The sequence below is a fragment of the Myxine glutinosa genome, chromosome 13 (genome assembly GCF_964187855.1).
Source record: "Myxine glutinosa chromosome 13, kmMyxGlut1.1, whole genome shotgun sequence".
NCBI classification, from domain to species: domain Eukaryota; kingdom Metazoa; phylum Chordata; class Myxini; order Myxiniformes; family Myxinidae; genus Myxine; species Myxine glutinosa.
The window spans coordinates 35,617,693-35,636,315 of NC_136273.1; the positions used below are offsets into that span (position 1 = coordinate 35,617,693).

An 18,623-nucleotide genomic window follows, 5' to 3' on the forward strand; every position below is an offset into this window, starting at 1 on the left:
TTCAGAAGATTCTGGGTCGCCAGTGCGCTCATGCACGGGGCTCGGTCGTGCAGAAACGTGGTCTCCTTGATGCTGAGGACATTTTCTGGGTCTGTAAGAATGGAATAACATGGCGGGTCAGCACAACGTCTCGGAGGTGTTTGCCGTCCCATGATTGTCCTTGCTCTTTGATGACCCACATCAGCCTTTTCGCTGTGAACATCAAGAAGATGCCAACGCACCGTGCTGTCTTCGATTTCTCTCGAATCTTGAGTTCTTGTGGAATGTCATCATTGTGAAGAGCCCAAATTCTGTCGTTCTGGAAGTTGGGACGACGAGCCTCATAAAAGAAAAATTCATCAGAAGGGGCCAGGAAAAGAAAATCATCAGAGGTCCACTCGCTCAAAAACTCACAAAACCACATTCGATCCTCGACGTTCTTCTCCGTCAGCTTCGGTGCTGGAATTTGGTGAAAAGCCTTTGCGCCAATGGACTGAAGGAACCTGTGGATACTTGATAAGCCCTTCTTCTTCCCTCGAACCCGTTCAATCTCCTTTTGGAGCCCTCGAATGCTTTTCTTCTCCTTGGCAAGCGACTCAATGATGATATCCCTGCTTTCCTGAGACAAACATTGTGCTGTCTGTTCGGGCCGGCTGTCCATCTCGCAATCGAAGGGATCACGGTTCCAATTGCGTTTGACGAAGTCCTCAGACCTGTTCAGGTACTTGGCAACCCAGGATCGGGATATGGTTCCCGGCGTCTGATCCCTGGGCGACTCGGAACGCGATAGCCATGATGCGGCAGATCCACCTTTTCTTCTCGGATTCACCCGACCACGACATCACTTCACAAAATCTGCAACAGAACAAGAAAGGCTCATTAGATCATTATGAAATTTGGTATTTGAGATGTCAAATGAATGATCCTTCCCGCTATATGCCCGCCATTGTACAGTGGCGACCCAGTAGAGCTGGGCAGGGGGGGGGGGGGGGGGGAGGTGGGTGGCAAGGTGTTGGGAAACCCTGTATATGTATATATATATATATATTACATGCATTGATGAAACTTTCCACCCTTTATGTATGTAGCAGGAACCAATAGCACAAATTCCATGTTTTCATCGTTCTCTGTTCACCTGAACATCCAATTTTGTCCAGCAGCTGTCGCTGTGCTTTTACCAATAATATTCTTTTTTAGAATACGCTTTTAGATGTATTTGTCAAACTTTACCAGAGGATTCCGAAGGGGAAAAAGTGAGGTTGTCAATGTCATTTGACTAAACAGGTAAAAAGGTCAAGGTGACAGATTTTCGTCCTGTCAAGCTCCAAGCTACCACCTGACGCCTTGTTTGTTTTTGTTTGTGAACAGGATGTCTCAAGTTACATTATCGGTACAAAATTTGTGGACGGATTATGATAAAACTAGGTGGATGCCTTGGGTATCGCCAAGAACAAGCCGATTCGATTTTGGTTTCGGTCCGAATCCAGATGTGGTCGATCAGCGGGATGCAAAACGTCAACTGTTCAACCTGGTGGAGGTATTTGCTCTAGTCCTCTACCGTGCGCTGTTCGAGTTAATAATGTGAGCTCCGTTACGAGGTCATCAGACCCAGGAAAGCCGTAATTATTACCAACTTATGGTTGTTTATCCGTCCTCTATCCTTTTTGAATGCTGAGCATCAAGCAAGGAAGCAGCACGGACCATTAACAAAAAATATTGTACGATTCGACTAAGGTTCGAATTGTTGGACTCAAACCATTGAGGCCGCCGAGGATTTTGATGCACTTGATTAAGCCATGTCGGTATCATTTGCAGCAGTTCACCAAACAAGTTTTACTAATATAAGAGGGAAATTAAACGCAGGAGGCCTTACATCCCCACTACTAGATACCTTTTTAATTCTATTTGAAACCTCACTTAATTATGCTGTCATCACCTTTCCGGGGATACTATTCACTGTTCCAAAAATTTATTACACCCTGAGTAATGGTCCAATGGACCTTCCCCACTGCAGTCGCAACTCTTCTTCTTCACTATTAGGGTTGTAACCCTTGCCCCTGTCACTTCCCATTGAATGGGCCATTCTGCTGAAGAATCTCTTCCTCACTTTTGTCTATAACTCTCCATCCTAAACATCTCCACCATTTCCCCTTGTGATCACCTTTTAATGTATAAAGTCGTTAGTCGTATCTCTTTGGGTCGCTCGTCATAGCTTGGTGTAGCTAGGTACGGAATAAAATCGATCTAGTATCCCTACGCTGACCAATCTCTATTATTGCCATTTTATTTAAAGAAACGGCGAAAGGTCCGGGGTTAGTCTTGCGTGTAGTGAAGAAGAGTCCCTCCCTTTGTTTACCCCTTTCTCTCCACCTCGTCTCCGCTTCCGGGCCCCTCGAGCGCCCAACATGGCGCGGCCCAGGCCGTTGCTGCGCTCCCCCGGCTAGTGGCCGGCATGGACAGCCCTTGCGTCTCCGGGGCCCTGCTTCGCTGGAGCTCTGTGTCGTGGCCTCTCGACCTGATCGTGAATAAATTCCGCCTCCCTCTGTTGCTCAGGGCAGAGCCCGGGCCAGGTGGGTTTTCGGTGGTCGTGGGAGGACGCGGTGCTCTACGTGTGTAAGGTCGGGACTGGGAGCCGAGCGTGGTTCCTGTGCGATGGATCGGGCCGATTCGTTGGAGACGAGCGCTTGGGTGGGTAAACGTGTTGCCTGCGAAACAAGAGGTCGTTTGGACCATCGCGGCCGTGTCGCATTCCCAAATTCTCCCATCGCACCGACTTTGACTTGTGCTTGTCCGGTATATAAAATCTTTTGATATACGTAACGTACAGGTGGATGTAACGAGTGATGGAATGAATGAGAAAATAAATGAGGGGGAAGAAACGTAGTTACCTGTGAGTACGAGATCTTGGACAGGGGAGGGTTAATGGTGGGAGAAAAGATAATTGGGGAGAACCACCTGTAGAGGCCATTTTTCCCCGCAGAGCAGGGGTTGGCCTTTTTCGGGCACCGTGGACCCCTTTTTGAAGTGATGTTTTACAGCCGGATGCTCTTCTTGCCGCCAACCCTGTCAGTCGCCTCTTGCGATCACAGGCTGAGTCAACCCCCCTGGCGTTAATTCAGCGATCGACCGGGATTCGAACCCAGGATCCTCGGATCCCAAGCCGACACCCTAACCGCTAAGCCAACGCAACAGCAGGCTAGAAAAGATAATTGGGGAGAACCACCTGTAGAGGCCATTTTTCCCCACAGAGCGAGGGTTGGCCTTTTTCGGGCACCATGGTCCCCTTTTTGAAGCGATGTTTTATGGCCGGATGCCCTTCCTGCCACCAACCCTGTTAGTCGCCTCTTGCGACTCACAGGGAATTACCAGTGAACTGGTACTGAATTTGCCGACCTCAGAAGGATGACAGGCTGAGTCAACCCCCCTGACGTTAATTCAGCGATCGACCGGGATTTGAACCCAGGATCCTAGGATCCCAAGCCGGCACCCTAACCGCTAAGCCAACACCAGGCTAGAAAAGATAATTGGGGAGAGATGGAGCATAATGCGAGATGGTGGTGCATTGCTACCTTGAAGCTCTGGAATAACGAGCGGGATTGCACCTCGTCACGAAAACGGTTTCACGAGCGGTGGAAAAGATGAACGAAGGATGGGAGGTGACCATTATTAGGAGGGCATTGTTGGATGAATGTTTGTCCTTTGGAAAACTCGGAAGGGGAGGAGGAAGAAAAGCAGGTACGAAGCAAGACCAGAATAGAGGTGTTAAAAAGCAGAGGTCACCTTGTTTGGAGAGCAGCAGGTCTTGAGCTTCAGGTTTAGTGATGGAAATGCCACGATGTTGAGAGCTTTGTATTCCACAGCATGAGGAGGAGGGAAAAGGAGAGATGGGATGGGATGGGATGAGATGGAGCATCACCGGCACACAGAGAGGAGAGTAGTATTTAATTGAGTCTTGTAGGTCAAAAGAAGTTCAGATTTGCCAAGGAACGATTTGCCGTGGTGGAAAATGCCCAATTTTTGAGGAGCTGATGGTTAGGCACATAAGCTCAAATGAACCACTTCCAATAAATGTTTGTGGAAATGTATAGCTAGGTTTTAGACTTCCACTTTGGATAGACAGTGTCACACTATGAGCTTTGCCCACATTGATTTGTCAAAAGAGAGAGGGAAGTAGCTTTTTCTTCTTCTTCTTCTCCTCCCTTTATTGGGTGTGAGGTCCAATGGTAATAATCTTCTGCCCTGCCTTGATCACGATACTCTTCCATTTGCCTCTTTCTCCAGCCAACTCCCTCCACTCTCCAACCACCACTACCTTGTTGATAGCCGTCCTCACAAATCGTCCCATCACAACTGCAGTCTACCTCTTTTCCTCCTGCTTTGCTCCCTAAACCGATGTGCTCTCTTTGCCATTCTCTCACACCACGTGACCAGTCCACTTCAGCCACAATTTTACCAATCTCCCCGTCAAGCTCATCTGCACACCAATCCCCTCCCTCAGTTCATCCATTCTCCTTCAATCCACCCTCTTCCCTCCCGCAATGCTCCTCACCCAGTTGTTCTCACAGATGGCAGCCTCTGTTGTTTTCTCTCTCCGTGCTCCCACCCATCTCCAGACCGTAAAGGTAGGCCGGAGTTTCACAAGACATCATAACTTTCCCTTTCAATTTTCTTGATATTTTCAACTGTCTGCAATTACTACCTCCACCATCCTCCACGCTTCGCACCCACCCGAATCCTTCTCTGCACCTGTGCTTCTGACCTACCATTCCCAGTCCCTGTTCCCCCAGATACTCAAACCTATTTCCCTCTGATCGCCTTCCCCTCCAACTTGATATTTATTTATTTTCTCTGCTGCCAGACCCACTGATGACCTCAGACCTCCATGTTCATTTTCAGCCGATGCTTCTCAAATGCTTCCTTCCACTCCCCCAGTACATCCTGCATCTTACACTTACCTTCCACCACAACAGCCAGATCGTCCGCATATGACATCCTCCCCACAATATCTTGTATGTTTATCCTCCTGCTTATCAGCTCCATTACCATGATAAACATGAGTGGGCTGAGAGCGCTTCCCTGCCTCAAACTGATGTTCATGCTGAACTCCTCCGACATCCCAGCACCAACCAAAACTCTTCCCGTTGTTCCTTTGTACATCCCTTCAACCAACCTAACTTGTGCTCCGGCACTCCGATCCATCTCAGTGTCGCCATCACCATTTCTCGAGGGACCATGTCATAGGCCTTCTTCAGGTCCACGAATCCCAATGCCATTTCACTTTGCACCTTCATCCTCTTCTCCACCATCTATCTTAGCGTGAACATCCCATCCGTCATTCCCCCACCCTTTCTAAACCCGTGTTGCTCTTCGGTGATCTCCACACTCTTCTTTATCCTCCTGTCCAGAATCCTCTCCAGCACCTTCATGACATTATCTCGGAGTGAAAATGCCTCTGTACGTCTCCGGATCTTGAATATCGCCCTCCTTCTTCCATATCGGCACAATTGTCCCTGTCTTCCAATCCTCTGGAATCAAACCCTCTCTCATACATACATTTAAGAACCTCTTCTTCAAATTGACTGTGGCTTCTCCCACAGCAACTAGCATCTCGATACACACCGCATCAATGTCGAGCTTTCCTCCTTCATCCTCTTTAATGCTGTTCACACCTCCTTCTCCATGACCGTCGCTAATTCCACTTTCCCCTCTACATAATAGGGAAGCTTCAGCTCACCATTGCTTTCTCCCCAGTTCAACAGCACCTTCAAATAGCCTTCCCTCATATTCAAAACTTCACCATCCCTGTCGTTTAGGCTTCCACCACCATCCTTAATCACCACCCCCTCTTCATGTCCTTACTATCTCCATCCCTGGAGATAGAGAGGAGAGACATAGAGAGCCAATTTATAGATCATATTCGCACCACCCTCTTCCAATATATTATACACATCCACTTCCATATCAATCCTCACATTATCCAAAACTCTCCTTGCTGCTTTCTTATTTTGCCTGATACAGGTGCAACAACCCTGATCCAGTTGTCTCCCTCTATCCTTGATCTTCTCCATCCTCTTCCAAACTTTATCTTCACCAACTACCTTTGATACTTCCACCATCCACCATGCAATCCACCATATCCACCATACCTTCTCTCCCCTCCATTGATCCCATATTCAAACTATCTAGCCGGACCTTGCTTCTGAACCACTGCTCACCTGGTAGAGCTAGAACCATCTTGATCAGTTTGGGACTTTCTGGTCATCAATCAGCAGCACTGCCCAGGCTGACCTGCTGGACCTACTACCCTATTCTGCTGTCACCATCCTCTGCAAGGAGGAAAAGAGGATTATCCAGGACATCAGAGAGGTAATGCGGAACAAGACTTCCGGTTCTGGGTGGCTTTCATGTGTGAAGCTGATTCGAGCAGTTCTTCCGTCCAGATAAAGCTCAGTTTTCTATACCATATCCGTTGTGTTTCACAGTTTTATTTCCTTTGTCACTGAAGATAGATGTAGGTTGTGTTTTTTTTGCATACTTAGTCAAGGCTTCTATAAGAGCTAACACATAGAACATATAATAAAGGGAGCTAACACATATAATATACTAGCAGAAGTACCCGGCATTGCCGGGCGGGGGAGGGGAGGGGAGGGGAACGGGGGGGAGGGGAGGGGAGGGGAACGGGGGGGAGGGGAGAAGAGTGGGAGGGGGAGGGGGAGAGGGGAGATGAGGGGGGGATGGGAGGGGGTGGGAGGGGGGCAGAGGGGGGAGGGGGGGAGAGGGGGGAGGGGAGGAGGGAGGGGGGAAGGGAGGGGGGGATGGTGAAATCGCATAAAAGGTGAAAAAACGTGTGACGTGTGACGGGATGGAACATCACGTGATCGCTCTGAGCGAATCAGTCTGGCGGCGGTAATGGAACATCATGTGATCACGTGATCGCTCTGAGCGAATCAGCGAGCTGCTCTGGAACCGGCTGAGATTAGCGGGTACTTCGCTGAAATGCACTGAGGTAAATATGAATAAAAAATATGGATCGTCAAAAAGACTCCAATCTGTCAGCCCCAAACGCGGTCCGTGATACGCGGGTGGCAGAGGCCGACGTGTGACTTGACGTGGCAGGTTCACAGGACATTGAGATCTGCAAAAGCCCACCAAGCCACGGGGGGGGGGGGGGGGGGGGAGGGGGAGGGGGTTCTTCTTTGTGATGCATCGGTCTATATTTGTATATATTATATACAATAATATATATTATTATTGTCGTTGTTATAGATTTAAAATAGAATTCTATCTACGAAACACGGGGCGCTTCAGGAGAGAAGGACATAGAGACGAGTCCACAGACAAATAGAGAAGGAAAGCCGAGGTGACAGAGAATGTTCCATGAACCTCCGAGTGAGGCTTCTGTGATTATTCTAGCAAAGTGCCTCCTTCAGCTGCTCCTCGGGCCACTTTGTGTTTGTCGTTCAACTCTCAATAACGGCACCTCAAGATTTACCTCCTTCATTGCTTCATTGCTTCATTGCTTCATTCCTTCAAAGTCCCTGGTGTTGGGCTAGCGGCGAGGGTGCCAGCTTAGGATCCTAGGATCCTGGGTTTGAATCCCGGTCGATTGCTGAATTAACGCCAAGGGGGTTGACTCAGCCTGTCATCCTTCCGAGGTTGGCTAATTGAGTACCAGTTCACTGGTAATTCCCTGCTTGTCGTAAAAAGGCGACAAAAAGGGTTGGCGGCAGGAAGGGCATCCGGCCGTAAAACATTGCTTCAAAAAGGGGGACCGAAAAACAACAACAACCACGGTCCCCGAAAAGGCCAACCCCCGCTTTGCGGGGAAAAATGGCCTCTAAACGGTGGTATTGGTATAAATATATTGAGTTCGGCCATGTTCGTCCCAGGCTCAATGGCCATGTCTATGTCAAATATCAAGCACGTAAGCCTCTCCGTTTAGGAGTCTATCGGTAACATTACACACACACACACACACACACACACACACACACACAGTGTTTTATATATCTATCTATAATGCCAGTAATCTCTGTGTGTCTGTCTGTGACCGCTGTTTCTCGACAACCACGGGTCCGATATACTTGAAACTTGCCAGGTATATTGCTGGGGACCCGAGGATGTGCCTTTTCAAGGTTTCATATTAATCGGAGAAGTAGTTACCGAGCTATGGCGATTTCTTTACCAAACTCCGCAAGCCGTTCGCTTTGGACCAAACCATTTCATGTAAATAGAGGGGGGGGATTGTCACCGTACTCGCAAGCCGTTCGCTTTGGACCAAACCATTTCATGTAAATAGAGGGGGGGGATTGTCACCGTACTCGCAAGCCGTCCGCTTTGGCTTTGCGAATGGACCAAACCATTTCATGTAAATAGAGGGGGGGGGATATAATTTTGTACGGGCATGCCCTAGTATAGATAATAGAGGGAAGCACAACAACAAGAGGGGAGAGAGAAGGAAGTTTTCACCCCTGTCTGTTTGTCTGCAGCATATATCAAAATCTTATGGCCAAATTCCGACAAAACTGGGAGGACAGTTTGGGTGTGTGGCAAGGAGGAATCGATTCGATTTTGGTGAAGATCCCCGGGGGTCAGGTGGGTTAGCCTGGAAAGAGCAGAGTGTGCAAGACGAGAAAGGAGACTGTAGAAGACAGAGACCAGCAACCTGTCTGCGATGGGAAAGCGATAGGCTGATGGACTCTGCTTAATTGTGGGAGGTTCCAATGATCTTGTAGGCCTAAGTTTGCATGGTTTCGAGCTGATTAAGGTATGAGGCTGGAGCGCCAGCCCAGAGGGGAGAACAATACTCCATCAAGCTGCGACTGAAGGCCTTGTAGGTGAATAGGTGTTCAGGTGTGCCCAGGAAGGAGTTTTTGCTCAACAGCGAATGCCCAGTCGGCGACTGGCTTTGGAGGCAAACTATGAAATGTATTTTTCCCAAAAAAGGTCATGGCTAAAAGTGAGACCCTTGAGTTTGAGTGACTGATCTTCGTCAAGAGGATTGTTTCGAATCTAGATTGGAGGGTTTGCCGTATAATACGTTTCGTTCGGAGAGACATAGATAGTATTGAGATTTGTCAGGATTGAAAGACATATTCCAAGTGTTTTTGTAACTTGTGATACTATCAAGGTCTACAGAGAGGGAAGAGCCTGCTGCCTGTCGTTCTGAAGGACGAGGCATGTCATGGCAGAGGGTGGAGTAATCAGCAAAGAGATAAAGAGAACCATGGGGCCTTGGGGTGGGGTCAAAGGTCAAATACCCAAAAATGAAATTATGGGCACATTTTTATATGAAACGTTGTATATGCAATCGACATTGGGGACACACATGAATTTATGTAATGATTTTTTTGAATCTGACCCCCAGTTCATGCTCCAGGGGCCAAAACAAGATTATTTTTAAACTCAAAATTTCATATCGGGTCCTTACTGGTGGAACTCTTTAACATCTTCACCTCCACCACCAAGGGTATTTTTTTTTTTCTCCCGCTTGTCTATTTGTGAGCAGAATATCTCAAAAGGTTGTTGACTGATTCAGACGAAACCTGGTGGACAGGTTGGGTGCGTGACAAGGACGATTTGATTATATTTTATTGAAGATCTGGATCCGGATACTATAATTTTTAAGTGATTCTTCACCATTGAGAGATAGAGCCAAAAATGATACGTAACATAATATCTCAAAAAGTTGTGGACAGATTATGACAAAACTTGGTGGATGAGTTGGGTGGGTAACAATAACAAGCCGATTGGATTTAAGGTCAGAATGCCGATATGGCCTATCAGTGGGCTACAAAACGTGAGGTGTTCAGCCTGGCGCAGGTATCCATTCTATTGAAAGCCCTTTTTGTTCAACTTTGCTTTAGGTGGGAAGCATGGGGATTTGCAATGGCACAACATCGACTTCGCTCTAGTTGTATCTGAAAGAGTTATGTTTGATGGAAACTTACCTGTTTGTGCGTCATACATAATGACATGTTTGCCTTTGGTTGGGTAAACCTTTTGTTATGACAGAGTATGCTGCTTGACTGTGTCTACCTCACCACAGGATTTGGTTTACCACGGTTGGAAAAAAAAAAGATAAACTTTTCCATATGAGTACATTTTGTGGAGGTATTCCCAGGTGAATTCAATATCGGATGCAGATAAGATGGACCACTAGTCCTTTTGGGTGAGTGCAGAAAGCAGTCCCTGCTTGTCAGGTCATGCGAAGTGGCACTATGTTGGTTCCATAACAATAGCTATGAAGTTTTGGATTTTGGGAATAAGATGCGGTAATGTTGGTGGTTTTCCAAGCAGATGGAAGATTATATAGGATTGTAGGGTAAATAATAGGGTGAAAATGGCAGAGAGAGAGGATGTGCAAGAGCAGCAGAGCAGGTTTTTAGGAAACGTGAGCTGATGCCGTCTGGTCCTTTTGCAGAGTCGAGGCTTGAAAGAACCTTGTCTACCTTCTCAGGTGAAAAGACGCAGAGTCCAGGAACAGTTGGGTATGACAGTGAAGGATGGGTACCGAGAGTTAGGCGTTGGTGGGGACACAAAATGTGGAAGCAAACACAGAATTTAAGCATTCGGCCTTCTCACATGCGGAGTTGTCTGTGGTCCGATTTGAAGAGATGTAAGGGTGGAGGGGGAGCATATTCCAGAGACAGATTTACCAAGGTGCCACCAGCTTTTAGAGGAGGAAGACAAGTTTGAAATTTCAATCTTGAGGTGGGATAGATGTTGTTTTCTGGCACTCCTGAGAGTGGACATACACTTTTTGTGAGCTTTTTGGAATGCACTAAGATTGCCTTCGGTTCCAGGAAGAGAAGGGAAGTTATTTCAGAGCAACTACCTCACCACAATATTTAGTGTACCACAGGCAGGCAGAAGGGTAGGGTAATGGAAAAAGAGATGGGATGAATCTGTGCATGAGAGAGAGAAGGAGAAGGTTTCTGTCGAAGAATTCCCCTGCTGAGTAATATCAGGGCAGTAGATATAGAAGACCAGTCCGTGGCAGATGGCTGCTTGCGGTCCCTGCCAATCTGCTTGAGTGAAATGTCAGACCCCGCCGGCGTTGATGCACCTCTTTCAGAATGCTTGTTTGGGTCAGTCCCATGGAGTCACAGATATCCTCCTTTGCTGAAGTTCCATGGCTGGTGAGAGAGGTCCCAGCATCCAGCCAATTAGCACGGTGACAATTGAAATCATCACATGTGAGAAAGAGAGAGTTGGGATAAGTGGTTAAAAGTTCGTCCATGTTGTTGGAGAGAGAGATATATATATATATAGATGGATTTGTCATGGTTTGGAGGACGGTACAATACATAGATAAACAAGAGGTGGGAGGGGATGGGAAGTCACAGCCAGTATTGTTTCAGTAGGGGGAAGTATTGTTTCAGTAGTTTGCACTTTTGGCAGGTGAGTTCAACACCAGACGGGCCTTGCATATGCTGTTCATGGGAATCTGTGCAAAAGCAGTTTTGCTTGCTGACCACGTGAACTAAATTATGGACATTTGAAGGAGTCATTGTCGACTAAGATGGGGAGTAAGGGTTTTTGTGTGTACTTGAGTTGAGGCTTGCAGAAGAGCTCAGCAGAATACAATGTAACAACAGATGGATAGGGGGGAAACACCAGTAGTAGAGTGAGATGAGAGTGAGATGAGGGGGAGAAGGACACTTGGGGTTCAACAAACTGCATGCAAGGTTATCCTTCATGACATTTCCTGAATGATGTCCGTGCCCACTGTTTCTGTTCGAGAGTGGCATTCCCTCACTGGGTGCGAGGATGGACCTGGGGCTGCCCACTCCCTTTTTCATCCCATCATTCGTCTTCTCGAGCCAAGTTTTGTGGTTTAACCGGTGCAATGAGCAGCTGCACTGTTCATCCTCAAAAGAACAAGCGTTACGCCTAGGTCCCCCGTCGGTGAAGTGATGTGAGTTGACAAAGTGGAAGACGCAGAAAACATGCTATGATATGATATTTCGCTCACAAGGTTCAGACATACATGGAGGCGGCCATCTTGGATTTTGACGTGGCGACCCAATTTTCAATAGCGTTCTTCCTTATGCCTAGATACACCCACACACCAGATTAGAAGTTGGTACTTCGCTTATTTTTCAAGATATTCAGCTCACAAGGTTCAGACATACATGGCGGCGGCCATCTTGGATTTTGACGTGGCGACCCAATTTTCAATAGCGTTCTTCCTTATGCCTAGATACACCCACACACCAGATTAGAAGTTGGTACTTTGCTTATTTTTCAAGATATTAATCTCACAAGGTTCAGACATACATGGCATCAGACATGCATGGCGGCGGCCATCTTGGATTTTGACGCGGGTTGCACCCACACACCAAATTCGAATGCGGTCCTTCCCGCACGCATGCATGCACGCACGGACGGACGGACGGACACATGGACGGAGGGGAAAACCATAGTCCCCCTTTCGCTCCGCTGTGCGACGGGGGACAAAAATGTTCTGCGTCCACGGGTGGTTAAACGGCACGTCTGGAGTGCACCGACGTTCCTGACGTACCATTCGAATAAGTTTCTGTTGAAGTGTTCGCAGGGGATTGACAGGACTTCGATAAAGAGGTGTGTGTGTGTGTGTGTGTGTGTGTGTGTGTGTGTGTGTGTGTGTGTGTGTGTGTGTGTGTGTGTGTGTGTGTGTGTGTGTGTGTGTGTGTGTGTGTGTGTGTGTGTGTGTGTGTGTGTGTGTGTGTGTGTGTGTGTGTGCGTTCGTTCACCTGTGTGAACATGTGCACATGTCCGTCCGTGCTGGGATGTTTAGCCAGGAGTGAAGTGATACCTTATTGAACCTTTCCTGGCTCTGTACGTACAGATGGGGAATTGATAATGAAGCTAAGGTATTGCTGATGTCGAGTGCATGTATAGACATAACCATCTTTATGTTGTATTTGCTCAGGGGGTGGGAGTTTAGCGGACGGTGGGATTTCACTCCATGACCATGGTAGAAGGTCATGGGGTGAAGGGATGGGTAGATGTGAGCCATTTTTACATGAGCCACGTTTTAAGGCCCCCTTACTCCACCTGTACAAGTGTATCTTGTAATTCAAAGTATGTGAATGTGTAACGTTTTATTTTGAGTGTTTGAATTTTGTATGGGGTTTTCCTTAACGCAATAAAATACAATTGATGCATTCATTCAATTTACCTAAAATATACCTGTTTTACCTTTTTTGTTTGGGATGGGGGGGGGGGGGCACAGTTGTTGCTCTGTCTGGTGAAGCTGTTTCTTTCCATTAACTCATGTGTCAAAATCTACAGTGTCATTAAGGGCCGAATACCAGCCTGATAAAGCTCTGTATGCCTCACATGAAGCTCCTGAAATGCTACTCTATCTTGTTCCCGTTATATGGGATCGTATATCCCAATTATTTGAGCACGATCATGATTAAAGTGTATTTCCTCTTGATTTCTGGGACGTCGGTCCTAAACGACATTTTCCTGGAGTCTCAGGTTAGTGAACTGGACACATGTAATTTGCACTTTGTAAGCCAGTGCTTGTAACATCACGACCTTGTCGTTTTCACTTAAAGTGTGAACATTGGTTCCTTTGTATGTACACCTCGTTTGATCGACGCTGTTAAATAAGCTTCCCTGGTTTTTGTTTGAACGCAGGGTCCAGTTCTGAGTGCGTGGGAGAACTGGTGCTGGTACATTCGTGCCGGCAGTGGACGGTTGTGACGGCGCATAGCTTGGAGGAGGGCCATTACGTGGTCGGGCCACGGATAGAGGTGCCGATCCAGTATACAGGTGTGCCACACTCATTTTGTTTGCTGAACCATACACGCAGGTCTGAATGCGTTATAACGACGGCAGCTTCAGGTGTTGGGCTTTATGGCCTGCGAGGTTTGCCACCAGTTTGCCAGCCATTGCATCCGCTGTTGATCCATGTATCTCGATTTCTCCAAAGAGCGATGCCAATGTAAAGTGGTTTTCTTTGTCTGTCTGCTACTGTGTCTGGATCTCTTTCAGTCTTTGGTGGTGTTGTCTTCGTTTTCACCAGGACTGAGCCTAAATCAGAGTGAGGAGGTGGAATTTGTTCTTCTCCTCCTGTTTTTGCCTCACTTTTGACATTCATCTTGGATGGATTTTTCCTGATTTTGATAAGCGATGCTCGAAACACTTTATCTCCATCACTTTGTGTTTCAGGTAACCCAAAGTATCCTCACAAACAAGATTTGTTTGGAGTTGAGCTTCGTCCTGGCATGGTGCCACGGTAACAGTAAACCAGGATGTGCCAAAAGCATAATAAGCACCAGGCAGAAAGTGTGCTGTCTATTGAAGCCATGTTTGGCATGCGGTGTCAGGCTATGTTCTGCTCATTCACCCACCTGTCTACCAAATCCATTGGCAAAGTTAGCACAGTGGCTCTATGTAGTGAATTGCATTAATATGTATCACCCAGACTTATGAGGGCCATTAAAATGTTATAAGAACAGGATATGTTTTTGTATACAAAGTCGAGGCTCGTGGAAGAACGCATCAGGATGTAACGGACAAAAATCGGACACAAAACACGCATGCATTGGGTGGGCAAGTTGGATACAGAAGGAAAATTCCACGGAGGGAAAATTGGAATGAGAAGGGATTTGGGTGGGCTTAACGAGGGTAGAAAAGATCATGGTTTCGGATTGGGGACGATCTGAGATTGTGGTGAAGAGCTGTCTTAAACACCTGGAGGGAAGAATGAAATTGAAGAGGATGTGGATTGTGGAAGTTGGTTTCACACTTTGGGAAAAAAAAGGAGGAACAAATGAGCGAAGGTGAGCAGTCATCCTGGATTTACGTAGTTTCACCAGAAGAGCAGATTCATAAAAGTGCAAGTCATGCCAACTCTTTATCTTTCAATGTCATATCAAAGGACTTCAATGCACTTGCTAGCCCGTACCCCGCGCAGCGGGAGATGGTGTTTTGCAATAAGTTGTGTTTGGTTGTTATCTCCAAATGTGGGTTTCAGAAGGTGGAACAGAGCCCTCCCAGATCTCGATGTATCCACGTGTGTGTGTGTGTGTGTGTGTGTGTGTGTGTGTGTGTGTGTGTGTGTGTGTGTGTGTGTGTGTGTGTGTGTGTGTGTGTGTGTGTGTGCGCGCGTGCGCGTGCGCTGACGTGTGCGTGTGTGCACACAGAATAGGTGCAATATGTCATGTACAAGATGTGTGTACACAACATACCACTGCACAATGTGTCACATATAACATGTGTGTATACAATACAACATGTGCACAATATGTATGTATCACATAAAAAAAATGTGTGCATACAATACACAGCATATTATATCACGCAAAACTAAACAAAACATGCCAAAGCAAAACCAAACATGTACATACACATCACGACCCATGCACGTGTGTGTACATGTGCATGTGCATGTGAATGTGTGCGTCATCGCCACCGGTCGTAATTTTTCTCAGGGCCTCCTTCAACTCGGGTCCGCCAAATTTCAGGCCCCCTTTCTACTCGTGTTTGACAAATCTCAGGCCTGGGTCCACCAAATCTCAGGCCCGGGTCCACCAAATCTCAGGCCCCCCTTCCACACGTGTCTACCAAATCTCAGGCCCCACTTCCACTCGGGTCCGCCAATCTCAGACCCCCTTCCACTTGAGTCCGCCAAATGTCAGTTGTTTAGAAAGGGGTTTAGAAAGGGTAGGGGAATGACAGAGGGGATGCTTGCTTTGAGACAGCTGGTGGAGAAGAGGTCGGAGGTGCAAGGTGAAATGGCATTCGCGTGGGAAGAGCTCAAAATGGCGGTAGCGCCGCGCTCAAAGGCGCCACAAATGTGAGGTGAATCACGAAGACGGCCTCCTTTTTGGTCTTCTCTTGACCGTGCAGGAGAACCACATGCGGCCTCCAACCCACTTGTGAGTCCAGCAATCGTTGCTCCTTACAATGCCACACGAATCTGCTCTCCAAAACGCACAGAAAAATTGCCAGCTTCTTCCTCGAGCTCCCAGCACGACCGCCTCTTCTTCTCTTTGACTACGTCACCCCCCGGCCGCGTCACTCCAGGGGTGTGGCCTGTCGGCTTTCTTCTCAGACCACATCACCACTTTCAGCTCCGCTTCTCCTGGGCGGGTTTTGTCGTAAGTGTCCATCGGGCGGGCTTAGCATGCCTGGGATTGTTACAATTTAAGGGTTGGCCACAGAGGGAAGGCACGCACTGGGGAAATTAACCTTAAACCCAAGGGCTAATTAGCACGTCGTCATCTCTCGCATGAAGAACACGAAAACAACCTACTTTACACAAAAAATGTGCAAAAACAGATCCTTGCAACTACAGACCAATCAGCCTGCTCCCAATTATCAGCAAAGTCATGGAATCCATCATTGCTTCGGATATCAAATCCTTCCTCTTCTCCAATGGCCTCTCCAAATCCTCCAAATCCTCTCCTTCCCCTCTATGATCATCAATTTGGTTTCAGACCAGGTCACTCTACCCTGGACATGCTGCTTCTGCTGTTTCAACAAAGGATGGAGGTCCTCAATGCCATACAGGAATTCAGAGCTGTCTCCCTTGACATATCACGTGCCTTCGATATGGTCTGGCACCCCGCTCTGCTCACCAAACTCTCCTCCTATGGTATCCATGGAAATCTCCATGCATGGCTTGCGGACTTCCTCTCTGGTCGTAGTCAACGTGTGGCCCTGAATGGATTTCTCTCATCTCCCCTGCCTGTTCAGGATAGAGTTCTCCAAGGCAGTTTTCTGGGCCCTGTGCTTTTTCTGTTCTTCATCAATAATTATCTCTCCGACTCTCTGAAAAATCCTCTCTATCTCTTTGCTGATGACGCTACCTTCTGCCGCTCCATTCCTCATCCCTCAGATCAGCAGTCTGCAGCCTCCTCACTCTCTGCAGACCTGGACAAAATCACAGACTGGTCAAACAAGTGGAACATGTCTTTCAATCCTAACAAATATCACACTCTCACGATGTCTCTTCGAAAAGACCGACTGGACAACCCTCCCATCTACTATCTCAGCAATCCTCTCCAATAAGTTCTGTCACTCAAGCTTTTGGGTCTCACTATCTGCCATGATCTTTCCTGGGAAAACCACATTTCCAACCTGGCCTCCAAAGCCAGTCGCCGCTGGGCATCTTCCGTCATGCGAAGTCCTTCCTTGGCACACCTGAGCTCCTCACCACATACAAGGGTTTCATCCGCAGCTCAATGGAATACTGCTCTCCCCTCTGGGCTGGTGCTCCTGCCTCACACCCAGCACAGCTTCACCCTGTTGAAACCAAAGCTTTCAGAATCATTGGAATCTCCCATGATGAAGCTGGTTGTGAGGGCCTTTCACTCACTCACCACAGGCAAGTAGGTGGTCTTTCTGTCTTCTACCGACTCCTATCCGGACTAGCTCCCCCAGCTCTATCTGTGCTCTGTCCCCCAAATATTCCTACAGGTCGCACAAGATCTGCCAGCAACCCTCTTCTGCTGAAATTGTCAAAATCAAGACTCGCTGCTCACCTTCACTCTTTCATTCCTCTTTACTCCCACCTCTGGAACAAACTCCCTCACTCTCTTCAATCCCACTCCTCCCTCCAGGTCTTTAAAACAGCTGTTCACCACCATCTCTTATCTTCCCCCATCTAAAACCTTGATCTTTTCTACCCCTGTTAATTCACCCCAGATCCACTCTTTTGTAATACCAACTTATTTCTTGGAAGTCCTAGCAGTGTCCATGAGTTTTATGCCTCTTCCATCCCCCCTTCCCATGCCCCACCCCCCAAGCCCTCTTCCTCCCACAGATCTCCCGATGTCCCTGTTCTCTGCTGTTGTACTTGTGTGCTTCCCTCTCTCTCCCCATCTTGACTTGTCATCTCGTGACCTTGACATCTCGTGATCTTGACAGAACTAACATTAATCACCCAAAAAGTCAAACCGACACATAAAACACAAAATAAGGGGAGCGGTAGACAAGATGGGGAGAGAGCGGGAAGGACACAAACACAACATTTGAGAGCAGGGACATCGGGAGAAATGTAGGAGGGGGAGGGCTTGGGGGATGGTGGGAGAGGTATAAAACATATGAACACTGCAAGCACTTCCAGGAAAAAAGTTGGAATTTCAAATTAAGTGTATCTGGGGTGAATTAGCGTGGGTAGGAAAGATCAAGGTTTTGGATGGGGGAGGATAAGAGATTGTGGTGAACAGCTGTTTTAAAGACATGGTGGGAGGAGTGGGATTGAAGGGAGTGGGGGAGTTTGTTCCAGAGGCGGGAGAAAAGGGGAATGAAAGAGTAAAGGTGAGCAGAGAGCCTAGATTTTGGCAGTTTAACTATAAGAGGGTTGCTGGCAGATCTTGTGCGACCTGTAGGAATATTAGGGGGACAGAGCACAGAGAGAGCTGGGGGAGCAAGGCCGGAGAGGAGTCGGTAGAAGACAGAAAGACCACCAACCTGCCTGCGGTGAGTGAGTGAAAGGTTCTCGGAGTTAGCTTCATCGCGGGAGATTCTAATGATTCTGAAAGCTTTGGTTTCAACAGCGTGAAGCCGAGCTAGGTGTGAGGCAGGAGCACCGGCCCAGAGGGGTGAACAGTATTCCATTGAGCTGCAGATGAAAGCCTCGTATGTGGTGAGGAGCTCAGGTGTGCCAAGGAAGGACTTCGCACGACGCAGGATGCCCA

General features: G+C 47.7%; 1 protein-coding gene across 2 annotated transcripts in view; it reads left to right on the forward strand.

Moving 5' to 3' along the window:
• Positions 1–2,055: 2,055 nt before the first annotated feature.
• The window catches only part of LOC137438845 (GRB2-associated and regulator of MAPK protein 1), an 84,518-nt gene continuing 67,950 nt past the window's right edge, over positions 2,056–18,623 (forward strand). For both annotated transcript variants that reach the window (XR_010986803.2, XM_068134262.2), the window contains exons 1-2: positions 2,056–2,549; positions 13,612–13,746. Coding sequence is in view for 1 of the 2 variants with exons in the window: in XM_068134262.2 (XP_067990363.2) it covers positions 2,432–2,549; positions 13,612–13,746 (253 nt within the window). In the remaining variant the exon portion in view is untranslated. The remainder of the gene's footprint in view (positions 2,550–13,611; positions 13,747–18,623) is intronic.